The 14863-nt window shown below is 52.7% G+C and overlaps 7 protein-coding genes across 7 annotated transcripts; 3 read left to right on the top strand and 4 right to left on the bottom strand.

Moving 5' to 3' along the window:
• Window positions 1-247: 247 nt before the first annotated feature.
• Window positions 248-1493, bottom strand: BO72DRAFT_110261 (uncharacterized protein). Its single transcript, XM_040938944.1, has 3 exons — window positions 754-1493; window positions 420-699; window positions 248-341 (listed from the first exon to the last, which is right to left on the bottom strand). Exons 1-2 carry the CDS (start codon window positions 1180-1182, stop codon window positions 487-489), a joined length of 642 nt encoding a protein of 213 aa, XP_040801082.1. The 5' UTR covers window positions 1183-1493; the 3' UTR covers window positions 248-341; window positions 420-486.
• BO72DRAFT_448130 (eukaryotic translation initiation factor 4E) lies at window positions 1487-2973 on the bottom strand. The gene is made up of 3 exons (XM_040944717.1): window positions 2471-2973; window positions 2336-2407; window positions 1487-2276 (listed from the first exon to the last, which is right to left on the bottom strand). Exons 1-3 carry the CDS (start codon window positions 2660-2662, stop codon window positions 1806-1808), a joined length of 735 nt encoding a protein of 244 aa, XP_040801081.1. The 5' UTR covers window positions 2663-2973; the 3' UTR covers window positions 1487-1805.
• Window positions 2974-3451: 478 nt separating this feature from the next.
• BO72DRAFT_448128 (Mpv17/PMP22 family protein) lies at window positions 3452-4567 on the bottom strand. Its single transcript, XM_040944716.1, has 5 exons — window positions 4296-4567; window positions 4170-4224; window positions 3980-4085; window positions 3615-3920; window positions 3452-3565 (listed from the first exon to the last, which is right to left on the bottom strand). The coding sequence occupies exons 1-5, from the start codon at window positions 4304-4306 to the stop codon at window positions 3522-3524; spliced, it is 522 nt and encodes a 173-aa protein (XP_040801080.1). The 5' UTR covers window positions 4307-4567; the 3' UTR covers window positions 3452-3521.
• A 277-nt stretch (window positions 4568-4844) lies between these two features.
• BO72DRAFT_468653 (40S ribosomal protein uS5) lies at window positions 4845-5870 on the top strand (the record flags this gene model as incomplete). Its single annotated transcript, XM_040946917.1, has 3 exons — window positions 4845-5111; window positions 5297-5554; window positions 5613-5870. The coding sequence occupies 3 exons, from the start codon at window positions 4845-4847 to the stop codon at window positions 5868-5870; spliced, it is 783 nt and encodes a 260-aa protein (XP_040801079.1).
• A 1895-nt stretch (window positions 5871-7765) lies between these two features.
• Window positions 7766-10130, top strand: BO72DRAFT_110126 (cytochrome P450). Its single transcript, XM_040938942.1, has 4 exons — window positions 7766-8336; window positions 8398-8432; window positions 8490-9290; window positions 9349-10130. The coding sequence occupies exons 1-4, from the start codon at window positions 7946-7948 to the stop codon at window positions 9868-9870; spliced, it is 1749 nt and encodes a 582-aa protein (XP_040801078.1). The 5' UTR covers window positions 7766-7945; the 3' UTR covers window positions 9871-10130.
• A 50-nt stretch (window positions 10131-10180) lies between these two features.
• On the top strand, window positions 10181-12554 carry BO72DRAFT_110213 (uncharacterized protein). The gene is made up of 3 exons (XM_040938943.1): window positions 10181-10493; window positions 10595-11693; window positions 11782-12554. The coding sequence occupies exons 1-3, from the start codon at window positions 10391-10393 to the stop codon at window positions 12329-12331; spliced, it is 1752 nt and encodes a 583-aa protein (XP_040801077.1). The 5' UTR covers window positions 10181-10390; the 3' UTR covers window positions 12332-12554.
• A 625-nt stretch (window positions 12555-13179) lies between these two features.
• Window positions 13180-14352, bottom strand: BO72DRAFT_378430 (opsin family protein; the record flags this gene model as incomplete). Its single annotated transcript, XM_040941307.1, has 5 exons — window positions 13180-13261; window positions 13314-13448; window positions 13508-13995; window positions 14095-14161; window positions 14219-14352. 5 exons carry the CDS (start codon window positions 14350-14352, stop codon window positions 13180-13182), a joined length of 906 nt encoding a protein of 301 aa, XP_040801076.1.
• Window positions 14353-14863: the final 511 nt, after the last annotated feature.

Genomic DNA, 14863 nt, shown 5'->3' with positions numbered 1-14863 from the left:
TAGATCCTTTGGTAGTTTCACCTATGATGATTCTCGCCACGACGTATAGCAATACACGCCAGATATCCCTGAATCCTTCACACTGGGGACCCCTTGATTAAAATGTCAGCGGGATGCGGTTTTCTCTCGTCCAAGACAGCATACTTTTCAAGAGAAGACTCGATTTGCAGATTTACAGAAGGAAACAGCTTAGCATACCACAGAGAATCACAACAGAAGACCACATCTACCAACACAACCACAGAGACAGAGTGTCCACCTTCATTATCCAAGCAAACACACAGGCACCATAAGCACTTGTCTCCGAACTAGCCACCCCAGAGCCACCCTTGAAAAGACATCTATACCGAACAACGCAGATCAGCAAAAAGCTCCGCCCTATCAACACACCACAGAACAAATTGAAGAGACTTACTTACCAGCTCCAGGTTAGACCCTTCCTTTTTCACAGTCCGCAAAGCACACAGATATAGCAACAGTCAGAAGTCAGCATCTACTGAAGCCCACCACCTCCAAAGCAGGAGAATAACTTACCCTTTCGTGTTTGGAGTCTTGTGGCCCAGGCCCAACCCAACCACCCGTCCATAGGCCCTCGAGAACTTGCAAGTGGAAGTCTGGAGGTACGGCAAGCTCAAAGTTTTTTCCAGTGAGCCAAAAACCTGCTTGCGCTGTCACGAACAGATGCTCGATCCGGCACAACTTACGAATAAGAATAGACCGTTAGCAACCGGGGACAATGTTGGGGTCACGTACCTGTCTCGGGGGTGGTAGGGGGGAGAGAAGAAGATAGGAAGAGAAGGGGCAGAAAGAAGGGTAGGGGAAGGTTGAAAAGGATAGAAGGAATGATGAGAAGAGAATGAGAAGAAAGAGGATGAGAAGTGGAAGAATGAGAAGAGAGAGGATGAGAAGAGAGAGAATAAGAAGAAGACGAGAAGAGGGGAGATGACAAGAGAAAGGATGAGAAGGAGGAAATTGGAATGATGGTGGTGGAAGAGAACGAGAAAGAAAGGGAAGAAGATGGATGGGTGGGTTGGGCAGTGGAGTGAAGAAGCCTGGAGGGAAGATGTTGTGGGGGAAGACTGTCGAGAAAGGTGCTTTATGAATCCGAGGGACTCGACATGATGATGAAAAGCAAAAGGCTGGTGGGTGACTGCCCGGCCTGGTAGGGACACCGACGCTCATGGCGCCTCATTCATTCACTTCAAAATTTCCTAAACAGGAAGTCACTATCAAGGTCACTCACCCCACGGGCAGGACCGCTAACCACCACCGACTCCAGTTGTACTCGCTACCGAGCCCTACTTGACCCGTGCGGCATACAGCAAGTTGGAAGAGGAGGTCATCCACATTAATTAGCCACCGAAAATAAAAAGAACATCTGTACTGTACTGTACTCGGTGTATACACGGCCAGCATTGAGGTTTTGTCTCGATAATGGAGCTGAAGGACAGCAACGTCACCATGCAAGCAAAAATCAGACAGGTCAAGTAAATGCAGCAATTCAAATCATTTTCTTATATTCTCCGATCCCAAGAGGGACAACACTGAAATTTAACAGAATATGGTATAAACCTCGTCAGAAATACGTCTTGAGGAAAAGAGCTGCAACCAGATCGCCTCACTGCGAAGTGCTGGCAAGCCAGTTTGGAATATGTCTCCTCCCACAGGCAATGCCTTGTACTGATCTTTTCCCATTCGTTACCGCGCATCATCACGGAGCCCTTTTCCATTAATCCATAGCAAACAAGCGAAAACCACCGCGTTATGATATCATAAAGCCAAAGCGACACAAGCTAGCAGGCGCTTCAGACAACAAACTTGGCCTTGGCTCTCGTGCTGCCGCTGTGCGCGCTGTCTGTGTGTCCGGAGAACTCAACGGCATCCGCCTCCTTGAGACGGAGAACCTCCTTGAAGCGGCGGCCGATGGCCTCGAGGATGTCCTTGCCCTGGGCGGGCGTACGGGTGTTGTTCTTGTCTCCCGGAATGGCCTTGCCAACGGTCCGTGTCCACAGACCCACACGGTAGAAGCCCTTGCGTACGTTCACGACGACGCCCATAACCTCGCTGTCACCATCGCTCTCGAGAGTCTCGCCAATAGCTGCCAGCTGAGCGTGCAGCCACAGGTCGTCAATGGGCACGGAGCGCTTGTCCTTGAAGGAATATGACCACTTTCCGCCGTGCTTGTTCTGGGGGTCCTCCCACTCCGGTCTGACGCCCTTCTTGAAAAGGTGGTAGTCTGCTTTGAGGCCCAATTCGGAGGTCGGCGTGATGTTGTTCTAACAAAATCAGTTAGCCGGAAAATCCCACTTAGGGCACAGCACGCGACATAACGTACGTAGATTCCCCAGAATTCCTCGACAGAGTTGAAAGTCACAACCTCCTTCAGAAGGTCGTTCCAGTTATCGCCCTATAACCACGGATGGGTCAGATGAATGTTGAACGCAGTCGATCGAGTCGATCGGTCCCTTACCTTGCCACTGGGGGGCTTGGTAAACCAGAGGGTCCACTCGTGCATCAAAGGATGCTTAACGTTGAAGTTTTCGGGGTCGTGGAATACTGTGACGGAGTCACCGTTCGTCTTTTCGGTCTGCTCGGCGGCAGCGACGGGGGCGGCATTCTCATCGGCCACGGGTGCGTGGCCGTTCTCAGCGACGGCGGCCATTATGGTAGAGGGAGTATGAGGTGAGGTAAAGGTCAAGGTGGATGAAGAGGGTCGAGCGGCGGGGTCGGGTTGATGAAGAGGCGAGGGGTCGTCGGAGGGGAGAGAAAAGTGCGGATGGCAAAATTTGTTGTTGTGATGAGAGGCCGTCAAAGGAAGGCGCAACTCGCGGTAAGAGGTGTATGTGAGGTAAGAAGGGAAGACGCGCAAGTGGTTGAATCAGAGTTGAGCGTCTGCTCCAGGCAGAATCACGGCGAATGTCGTGGTCGAGACTGTATGGGGAAGATGGCGGAAAATCCCAGCATCAAGTTTTGATGGTTTGGAGATGCCGCAAGGTCGGGACCAGAGTGAAACTTTTCCCTTTTGGGCAACCCTCCCTTCCAGACCTCTAATAGGCTGCCGCCGCCCAACCCAGCCCTAATGATGATATCTTGACAGAGAAGTGAGGTAGGTAGGAGTCACTCTCAGCAAACCATAAAAGAAGGTAATTTGCACTCTTTAGTTAGTCAAATGACTCGTAGTATTATATTTTTCCTCTTTGCAAGGCTTTAAGCCCACTTCATACGCACAATGCCACAGGTTAAATAGAGGCAACGAGCCTGATGATAGACGCCTGCGAAGTTTGGATATGGATAGGCAGCGTTCTCTGCCCTCAATATGTGTAAACACTATATGAGTTTCATTTCTATTCGGCCAAGCTCTGTCTCGACACATATGTTTGAGCAGATCTAAAAACAGTACTACTAAGCCAATCCAGGAACCAGGAAAAGAATGAGTCTAGGGAACTGGGTATTAAAGTGTAAAGTCATGGATTCGAAGGGTATCTATAGTTCAGTGCTAATCAAGAGAGATCTTTGTCTAATCATTTCTCGCCGCTATTGATCAAGCTCAACAAGCAGTTCCAGCCTATTGTTCTGGTCAGTTGTTGCTCGGTCAGAGATAGAACACTACTTACCCAAGCTGACCAGGTTCACGACCAGGACACGGTACTCCAAGGGCACTATGGCGAAGTTGACACCTTGGACCATGGGCCAGATCGTAAGGTTCGCTTTGTAACTGGGGACAAAGCTGCTGCGCAACTTCTCCATTGGGTCAGAGCCTTCCAAGATGGCCATGGACGACAAGAAACATGTCAGGTGAGTGGGCGTGAAGAGCAATTGATCGGCAGCGACCCGAGCGGCGGTGGTAGCGATGGGGTTCTTAAGAACAACATGGCGTTGTAGAATGCCATACCAGGCCGTGGCAGCCGGGCCGAAGATTGCTTGGGACCATTAGAAAAGGAACTTGTTAAAGACAGCAACGCCCATGGCCGTTTCTTACCACCTCCATACAGAGCCATGCGTGCAGTTCGTGCCATATCGTGCTTATCGAAACCTCGGCGATCAACGAGCTGCTGAGCAAGGACATCTCCACTGCCAAACAAGACCTGGTCGTCAATGGAGTCAGCGGAGTCAAGAGGAAAGCGAGTAATAGACATTGTTGGAAGCGGAACAAGACCAGGAAGACATACAAAGCTGGTGACACTGGCGGTCAGGATGGGCTGTTTGGCCAGCTTCGCTTGGTACCTGAAGCGGATAAGTCAGTACACGGCTGGAGGTACATGATTGACCGAATCCTCAATGTAGGATCGACATACCACCGCAACATCTTTGTCTAAGATATCGATGGGGGTATTTTTAAGAAAATACACAGAAATGAATTGGCTAGAAATGATGGATGCGACCAACGAACAAGATGCTGAAGAGGAAACAGAAGAAGGTTGGTCGCTGGCATAAACTCAGGGAACGATGATGCAGGTATAAGTATCTGGTCACAGACTGCCGCTGATAAGGGAACAGGAACAACAGACAGCTCCAACACTCTAATCCACCCCCAGGGTAAAAACCAAGCAAATGCGCGACAATCCACGCCACTCTGGGCGGCTATTGGAGAGCAGCAGCTCGCGACGGGGTAACCCACTTATCACATGATGTACCCGGACGGGGCTCCGATCGGGTTGCCCAAAACGGCTTATCACGTAGGGTATAGGGCTCCGGGCTCGCTTAGCGCACCCGCCCGCGAAATTTCCCTCCGTGCCAAAACAGTTGTGGATAGCGAGAGAAAAGTCAACTCGACGTCGACAACCCCTCCCACGACACCTCCTCTCGCCCCTCCGACCCTTTCCCAATCGCCATATCTATACAACATGGCTGACGCCGCTCCCCGTGGACGTGGAGGATTCGGATCTCGCGGTGACCGCGGTGGTGACCGTGGCCGTGGCCGTGGCCGCCGTGGACGCCGTGGTGGCGCGAAGGAGCAGGAGAAGGAATGGCAGCCCGTCACCAAGCTCGGCCGTCTCGTCAAGGCTGGCAAGATCACCAGCATGGAGCAGATCTACCTGCACTCCCTGCCCGTCAAGGAGTACCAGATTGTGGACTTCTTCCTCCCCAAGCTCAAGGATGAGGTCATGAAGGTACGAAGCGAACGTTCAACCAAAATCACCCGGAATATCGACGTGGAAAATTTTCGAATCGGCGCATGTGCTAGGAAGTGGACGCGCAATTGGATTGGATGCGGGATTGGGAATTGGACAATGTCGAACGGGAATTGCTGCGGAATGGTCAGGTGCTGACGGTCATTCTTTCTTTTTCTTCGCAGATCAAACCCGTCCAGAAGCAGACCCGTGCCGGTCAGCGTACCCGCTTCAAGGCTGTCGTTGTCATCGGTGACTCCGAGGGCCACATCGGTCTCGGTATCAAGACCTCCAAGGAAGTCGCTACCGCCATCCGTGCCGCCATCACCATCGCCAAGCTGAGCGTTCTCCCCGTCCGTCGCGGTTACTGGGGTACCAACCTCGGTGAGCCTCACTCTCTGCCCGTTAAGCAGAGCGCCAAGTGTGGTTCCGTCTCCGTCAGAGTATGTCGCAATCGCGCCAGTCCGACTCGAAGCAACCCGTTGACTAACATGAATCCAGCTTATCCCCGCTCCCCGCGGTACCGGTCTCGTTGCCTCCCCCGCCGTCAAGCGTCTCCTCCAGCTTGCTGGTGTCCAGGACGCCTACACCTGCTCTTCCGGCTCCACCAAGACCCTCGAGAACACCCTCAAGGCTACTTTCCTTGCCGTCGTCAACACCTACGGCTTCCTCACCCCCAACCTCTGGAAGGAGACTAAGCTCATCCGCAGCCCTCTTGAGGAGTTCGGTGATGTCCTGCGCCAGGGCAAGAAGTACTAGGATAGTGCTTTGATGGGATAAACTTGCATGATTGTTTTTTGAATCGAACTATTTTTTCTACGGACTTCAAAAAGTTGCTCTTTGGCTGTAGGATCGGAATTCTGCACAGATTACGACTTTCGCGCCTACCTACGCTAATTAACGGTGTCAACGGATGTAATGATTATAAGGAGGAGCTTCGAGAACTTAGCGCAAGGTCAATTTAACCTCCATTTTCGCCAGTGACTACCGGGCGGTTGGTATGGTACGGTGCGCCCACTATCTACTCTGTGTACTTCTACGGTCTCGATCTGGAAAGCAAGCATTCAAGTGCGGAGGAGATAAAAATAGAGTAAAAGAACGCATTACGAAGACTAGATTCGGCCTGACTGTCCCTTACTGCCCCTCGGACTCGGGATTTGCTATATGTGACGTCGCTAGGGGTCGGGCCAGCGCCGTCTGGTGTTAATGTCCATGTGCTGCAGAGGCCAATTCATTCAATCGGCCCAGAACTAGGGCGAATAAGGTTGTCATCTAAGCCTGATCCACATGAGAGATTCAGACGCATTGCTCATACCCGGTTTTCCCTGCGCGCTCGCTTCGGAGCACCTAGCACTATCGGTGATAGTACATATGTTCTTGAAGTTCCGTATCCAGCTTCTTCTCAACAACTTAATGACTAGGTAACTATTTTTCTACCAATTCCAGCCAAAGGGCGCTGGTCCTCACACCAGAAGAGTAGAACGCCATCGATCCGCGTGTTATACATCTACATACTAATCAGAACACCATCAGGCAGTAGATCTAATTGCCAGACTTCAAGCCATAACGAGGACTGTCGTTAAGCCCTTCCGTATGCCTACTACTGGGGAATGACTTGGCCAACCCATAGCCTACTGTTCTCTGCATGTTGAGGGGAAATTCAGCTCGTGCGAAAACATACATCATGAGAGACACTTGTCAAACCCTCACCAGAGCTCCTCTGCTCCTCGATCTGGCTCTCGTCTATCTCTCTTACGAGATTGGCTTCAAGTAGGACTTTGCAAGTACAACCTATATCTCCTATCAACATGAGAACAAAATATTCAGTTCGTCAATCTCTCCCTGCCGGCTGAACTCTCCTCGCTGCTGTTGGTGCACGTGCATCCCAGACTGCTTATCCGCTTCGTGGGTCCCCGCACTTGGAAGTGGTGTCAACTATACAGTCCTCCTTCACTTGACAAAGCCGAGAAAAGGAGATGACGACCTCAAATGCCCGGGTGTTGCCTGAAAACTCTGTCTGGTTGACTATTAGCCGTGATGTTATCATAGATGGATGCTGCAAAACCGCCGGAGATATATTTCTGGAGGGCGGGGATGGACGGTCACATGATCCAATAAGTTTTGAGTCTCCGGCACGGTCGCTGACTGTAAGACGACCCATAACTTTATTCCAGCTTCTGAGTTACCTCTGACTCCTGAACAACCCAAGCCTATGCAATTAGAGTCCGCCACGAGGTTGTAGTATGTCTGCTCTTATGCATGTCGAGGAGGATGGCATATCTTTGAAGTTATTGTCCGCTAACTTATGCCTAGGCTCGAGCACTGGCGACATACTGTGGAGCCGGGCATAGCCAGATCCCCACATATTCTGGTCATAGCGTTAAGTTGCCTGCTCTCCAACCTCATTTGACCAGTCGTTCTGGCGAGCTAATCGTGAACCCTGGTTGAAGCTTACATGTAATCTAGTTAAAGTAAGTAGGTAGTGTTAGCAGGAAGGGCTGGTGCAGAGCCTGATACCTAATACCTGGAATATCATAGGCCACCTCAGTATGACAACAATGACTTTCTCAGTGCCAATGTAACGGAGTCCCATCCACTGTAGCGAGCGGAACAGGCTTCATGTCTAAAGCACATGTCAACCTGATCTGGCACCTGGGAAAATAATGATCCGCGTGCACTGGGTTGTGAGCGGAATGTGCCTACTCGTGGGGTAAATTCCCCCTTAGGAACTTCTCAGAACAATAGCCATTGTCACCGCCTCTCTTCCATCCGCAAACCTCTGTCACCGGACGGCATCAACAACTCGCAGCAGAGGAAGGTCAACAAGGGCTACGATGATCTGGTCCACGGTCATCCTCGGTCTCCTCGGCCTGTATCTCGCTGACCGTCTACGGGATCTCTTCAAGCATGTCCGCGTCGCGCAGCGCTCGGGGCTTCCCTATGTCGTGTCTGTCTTCTCTCCAGGCATCGTCTCCATGGCTTTCTTCGATACGCCCTGGTTCTCCTATCTGGTCGAAAACTGGTTTCCCGCCCGACTGGCAGATATTGTGTACGATACCCTGATCAATTATCGCTGGAGGGTCAGGGATCGACAAGCAAGACGATATGGCGATGTGTACCTGCTTGTCTTCCCGGGAGGCATCTTCTGCAGCGTCTCCGATGCGGCGGTGGTTTCCCAGATCGTCAACTCTCGGCAGAGCTTTACAAAGCCAGTCCATCAGTACGGTGAGTCTTTTCCCTCTCACTCAATTGTGGGGATGTGCTCACGAGGCTGATGCTCCTCCAGCGGTGCTGGACATGTACGGACCAAACGTCGTCACGGTGAGTGCGACACCACCCTTTGTAGTCACACATCATGCCCATGCTTATTTCAAACAGTGTGAGGATGCAGAATGGACACACCATCGTCGATACACGGCAACAACCTTCAACGAAAAGAACAATGCTCTTGTGTGGGAGCAAGCTATAAAGCAGAGCCAACAGCTAATCGAGTACTGGCACGAATCAAGACCGAACGAGACCAGTGACAGCTTCGTGGCGACCGACACGAGACAGGACACCCTCAAGCTCAGTCTCAACGTCCTGACTGGTGCCGGCTTCGGTGTAGATCTGCCGTTCAAGCCCTTGCCCCAGCATCTGCTCAAGGGCCCGGATGACATCTTCAAGGACAGCACCCCGCCCCCGGCTGGGTTCGATTTTACATTCCGGTCAGTAATGTCCTACATGAACGAGCATATCAGCACAGTTGCGATAGCCAACAACTTGTTACCCAAGTGGATCCCCAGAGCGCTGGTCCCCTTCTTCAGGCGAGACTTTGCGGCGCATCGGGACCTAGAGGTGTATCTGCAGAGGTTGGTTGACAAGACCGAGCGAGAATTGGAAGACACAGACACAGCACACCACCTGGTGCAAGGAATGCTTAATCCGCGAAAGTCTCAGGACCAACAGACTTTGACAGACCGGGAGGTTATCAGCAACCTGCATATTATCACCATTGCGGGACACGAGACCACGGCAACCACGCTACGATTCGCGTTCCTGCTCTTGGCTCTGCATCCGGACGTCCAGGAATGGATGTATGAAGGTCTGGCGGCCTCATCCAAGGGGGAGTCTTCTGACGCTGGGACCTGGGACTACGGCACTATGTTCCCTAAACTGGTTACCCCTCTATGTGTCATGGTGCGTACGGCCTCAAGCCTGTTTCTTTGCAGCGGATAGCATACTGACCTGCACCTAGCTGGAGACCATGCGTCTGTACCCGCCCGTCGTAACTGTCCCGAAGTGGACGGGCGACTCAGCAAGAAAGATCCGTTATCGTGAGGAGGATTACGTCCTGGAGCCTCGCCTGAACATAAACCTGAACGTAAGCAGTCTTCACTACTCGGAAAAGTACTGGGGAAGCGACGTTAGACTGTTCCGCCCACAGCGCTGGGACGTGCGGAATGAGGATAGCTTTCTAGCCAAGAACGCGGGCCTACCCGGTGTTTCTGCACCAGGGCTGGAGTATCCTACCATTCATAAGCCGGTCCGAGGTGCTTACATCCCTTTCAGCGATGGCATGCGCGCGTGCCTAGGGAAGAAGTTTGCGCAGGTCGAGTTTGTGGTTGCATTGGCCGTAATCTTCAAAGACTATCGAGTTGAGCTGGCAGACGATAGCAAGGAAGGAGTTCAGGAGGCCGAGAGGTCATTACGAGAGTGCACTTCAATCCTGACGTTGGCTTTGAGGAGAAACATACCGCTGCGCTTCCGTAAGCGTTAGTGGTGGTGCAGGGATGCTGTAATGACTAGTCCTTCTGTTTCAGAACCATCTCATTGAGAGAAACGGCGCATGACAAAGAGACGGCCGCAGGCAATGGAATTCTCTCTTGTCAGCAACGTCAAGGATGATCATTTGTACGCAATGGATCCTTTCTTCCCGTTCCTGTTCTTTGTATTCCGTCCAAAATGGCATTGGCGAGCATGTGTTCTTTCACTAAGCAAGCTGCCACCAAAGAAAAGAAACATACTATGAGAAGGGGAGGGGATGAAGCCCCACAGCTCCACTCGACCAGAGACAAACAAAACACCCTCGACATGGGCTCAGAGTGTTCCAGGCTGTGTGTTAGTCGTCCATTGCATCGTTCCCAGGTGCCATATTTCACTGCGCTTTTCCCCATCTTTCACCCAGCTAGCTTGCGCTGCCTCTCACAAATCGCCCGGTCCCTCCAAGCCTTTACCCTTTGAAAACGTGCAATTCCCAAGCGATAGCTCACCTCATTCAATTCGCCCCGGCCAAAGCGATGAAAGAATACGCAGCACACTGGCAGCTTGCACTGCTAGGCGCGGAATTCTGGAACGACGTGGAGACGAGAAACCAGCCTATCCACGACCTCATTGATACGGGTCAGTAACGCGGGTCCCTCTGCTGAGAACTGACCTATGATCTATGAAATTCTTGTTTCACGCAGCTACTAACACGCTTTGAGGATACTCTCTCTCTCCAGTACATGACCAAACTCTCCATACCCGTTTCCCGTTCAACCTTGTTAGTGAGGAAAACAGCCGTGCCCGGTCACTTACTGCCGGAGCTGGAGCTGGAAGTGCTGGTGACAGAGCTCCTTCCCCGGACGTCGTTGACAGTAACAACACTTCTTCCGATTCTTCAGACAAGCCGCGGCGCCGTCGCCGCTACAGCATGAGCGACGTCTTTACCAGAAGCACCGCATTCAACACCCCAGAATTGACCCTGACCATGGCCGGATCGCGCAAGGCCGAGCGTGCGAAGCGTTCGCGCTCCGAGAGCCGGACTCGCTCCCAGGAGCAGCAGACACCGCAGCAGCAGCAGCAGCCGCCTCAGCCATTTAGCCGGTCCTCCAGCACAGCGTCCAACAGGAACAACCAAAGCACCGCCTCGCTCCTCCGCTCCGCGCTCCAGCGCTTGAGCCGTAAGAGAATGGGGTCCGGCGAGGAGCAGATGCCGACGCCTGTGAATTCGGAGACTGCAGCGGCCGGAGAAGTCGGACATCGCTCCCATCCCCAACCTCAACAGCAAGCGCAGCAAGTACAGCAAGCTCAAGCCCAAGCACAAAGCCTACCCATCGTCTTCTTCACAGCCGAGCAAGCCACCCCGACCAACCCGCTCCTAGAATTCCGCGGCGGCGCGACCTGGGCTCGATTCCCGCGGAACCGACGTTCATTGGGGATCGATGTCTACTTGCCTATCGACAAATCCCAATCTGCTACCGCCACCACCGCCGCAGCGGATTCCACAGCGCAGACCGAAAAACAGACCAACGGAGAAGAGGAAGAGGAAGAGGAAGACGAAGACGAAGAAGAGGTAGAAGAGCGCGTTGAGGTCCTGCCCGTGGAGCAACTGTTCCCGCTCATCCATTTCCGGCACCTCCGCTCCCTCAAGATCACCGGCATGGTGCAGTCGTACCAGAGGTACATCTGGCAAGCGGCGTGGCTGAACACGGGCCTCGAAGAGCTGGAGCTCAGCATGGTCTGCCCCCCGCGCCTTCGCCAGTCCTTCGCTGGGAACTGGCCGTACATCAAGGGCGGATGGACGATGAATCCCACCCACTACAGTGCCCCTGTCTACTAGTACGACCCCCATTCCCAGTCCCCAAGTCCCCATCCCCCCCTAACCCCTATCACCTAAACCAAACCAACTAACTGAATAATCCCCAAGCGGCACCGGCGCCGGCGCCCTCCCGCGCACCATCGGCGAAGGCGAATACCTGGACAAGATCGCCCTCGAGAAGGCCAAAATCTGCGCCATGGTGCAAGGCCCCACGCGCAACCGGCTGTCGATCCGCACCCTGACGCTGACGGGCTTCGTGGTCGACGCCGACCCCTTCCTGCTCTGGTTCGACGCCACGCGGCTCAAGTGCCTGCATTTCAAGGACTACTGCGTCGACGCCGGCTTCTATCTGTGTGAGGCCATGCACCGCGTCTCCGTGCTGTATCCCCAGCTGTTACTGGTTGATGAGGAAGGCCGGGAGGCCGTCGTCGCGCGCCGGGTGAATCTGCGGAAGGAGTTGAAGGTCGTGCAGCTACGGGGTGGACGGAAGGTTGGGGAGATGGCGTCCACTGGGCCGGGGTGTTTGGATAGGAAGATTCCGGAGGCGGTGGGGGTGGGTGTGGGTGGTGCTGGGCAGGAAGAGGAAGAGGAAGAGGGGGCGGAGGGTGCTGATGCTGCTGCTGCTGCTGCTCCTGCTCCTGCTTCTGCTACCGAGTAAGCGTAAAGGAACAGAAGGACTAACTTAGGCCTAGGACTTTGTGTGTTTCAGGCAACTCACTACCTTGATTTCTTACTGAGCGAGCGCGGCGTCCTTCCTTGGGGAGTATGTTCTTCTGATCAGCTGCGTTTCTGCTCACCATTCTCTCATCTTCAGATGATCTGACTGTTTTCTTTTCTTTTCCTTTTCTCTTTATGAATTGGTTTGGCGCAACGGAGTTCGGAAAATGGCATGGCAATGAATGCAAGAGCGAGAGAGAGAGATTGGTAATGTCTAATGGTGCGAATACTGGGTTTAACTGGAACTATGGAACCTGGTAATGTGTAATCTTAATGCGATAAGTTATTTGAAATGAAGAAAAAAAAATATGATCAATGACTGTCAACTCTTTACACTTCAAATCCCAAGTTGGTGATACTGTAACGGCAAGAATCCGAGGTCGAGTATGATACTTGGAAGAACGAGACATTCATATCAACCTGGCTGGTACAGCATGAAACTTGGTTACAATCACTCGCTTGGTTGGATTATTTCCACGGCTCCACCCCCAATTTTGAACGACAATGATCATTATAAAACATACAGAATGTTCGTTCCTTCGCTGTCCGACGCCTCCATGGTAGCAGCATATTATCCCGGTTCATACTTCGATCCTCCGTCCACAACAGTAGAACCATCAGTTCGGAAACATAAAACGATACGTAAAGTCGTGATGCCAGGCAAACACGCCCAGCGTCCAGTCATATCACACCCCTCCTGTTCACACTGCCTCCCAGACCGAAAATTCCAGCGGAACTTTCCATCAACACCTGTCACTCTCCTTGAGATACATACAAGTCCGTCGCAATTTAAGCTCCGTTATCCTCACCGATACGGATGGCGCCCTCATTGCCGATGCCGTTGGACCAGAAGCCGTCCACGTTAAGGGTGCTGCCGTTCTAATTAGCCATTGAACACACCGGGAAAAATAGCAAGCACTTACATTCCCGGAGCACTGTCGTGCGCAATGATCAGCCAGTATCCGATCAATCCCTGGGAGAAGATATCGTAGATGGCAAACAGGATAGTCTCCACGTCGACGTTGATCTTCAGAGCCAAAGCGCCCGCGGCGATGGTGCTGTACGCATTCTCTATTAGCACATACACTGATAAAAGGTGAACTCTCGTAAGACCTACACAGGGAACAAAACCTTCACCAGCAGAGTCACGCCGGAGATGGTTCCGAAGAACTTGCGGGTCTGGTTATCCTTGTTGCTGGCGGCGCGGGCCCCGTTCACGCTGATGTGGTACACGGTCGTCAGGTATCCGATGGCACTGATGGTGAACCAGACCCAGCGGCGCGAGGTGTGGCCGGCGAAGGTGCCCAGCAGACCGGAGCCCAGCATGACGAAGTCGGCGGCGATGGCCACCAGCAGGTGAGCCCCGGGAAGACCGGACAGCAGACTCAAGCTGATCAGGCTGAGCGGCTCGGTCAGGAACCACAGCACGTAGCGCAGCCACAGCACCTGGCGGAAGTAGTCCTGGTGCGTGTTGGGCACATGCTTGTTGTGCAGCTTGACGGTGTCGACTTTCCAGGTGATGCCGCCGCCGGTGGCGAGGGCGAGGTAGATGATGAAGGAGATGGTGGCGGAGAGGGAGACGAGGGTGTGGAAGACGCGCTTGCTCTGATTTTTTTGGTTGAGTATTAGTGAGTGACTCAAATGACTTTAGGGATGTCGAGATGGCTTGCGGATACTTGGGGTGGAGGTTCTTAAAGAACTTACCAGTGGTACACGAGCTCCCAGAACGTAGAACACCAGGGAAGACAGGGCCATGAGCACGGTGACGACCCTAGTAAGAGCGTATCGTTAGAAGCTGAGCTTAAAGCTTCTATAGGGAAAGACTAACCATAATGTGCGTTTGCCAGTATCGTGGATCTCCTGGAAAATGGGCTCATTGCCTGGGACGACGGTGGGGATGGGCGCCACAGTCGAGGTCGGAGTCACCCCCGGAAAAGTCTCCTTGAGGAAGGTCTCAATCATCGTGAAGACGTTTGGCAGCTGGCAGTCTGATGACGATGATGATGATGATGTTGTTGGTGATGATAATGGAGGATGGATGGATGGAAAGCGATAAGTGACGGTTATCGATAAGAGGATGCGGGGGATAAAAAGACAGTGAGAGGAAGGCGGAGGTTATATACGAGGAAGCAGCAGTCCAGCACCAGCCCTTTTTTTTCATCCTTCCTGAAACCATTGCAAGCAGCAGTCGTCATGCTGACCTCGCTGCTGTCGTCATGGAAGTCGAGGTTGGAAGAAGGAATCCAATCAGAGACCATCGAGACCATCAACAGGGAGGGGGAAAGGTGTCACAGAGAACCTTGGAAGTCATCTTTTAATCAGCAGCGAGCTCCGACTCTCCGACTGGTGGCTCCAGGGATGTTGCCTGATTCACGTTACCAGTCATTCATTGACTGTCAAAAATTCAAGGGACTCTTTTGAGGTCCATGACGTTATCCCCATCACCACCAATAAGCGCTGCAGAACACCAGCT

The sequence above is a fragment of the Aspergillus fijiensis genome (genome assembly GCF_003184825.1).
Source record: "Aspergillus fijiensis CBS 313.89 unplaced genomic scaffold BO72scaffold_24, whole genome shotgun sequence".
Taxonomy (NCBI): Eukaryota; Fungi; Ascomycota; class Eurotiomycetes; order Eurotiales; family Aspergillaceae; genus Aspergillus; species Aspergillus fijiensis.
Note: the sequence above shows the minus strand (reverse complement) of the source record. Positions and strands in the feature narration are given on the sequence as shown.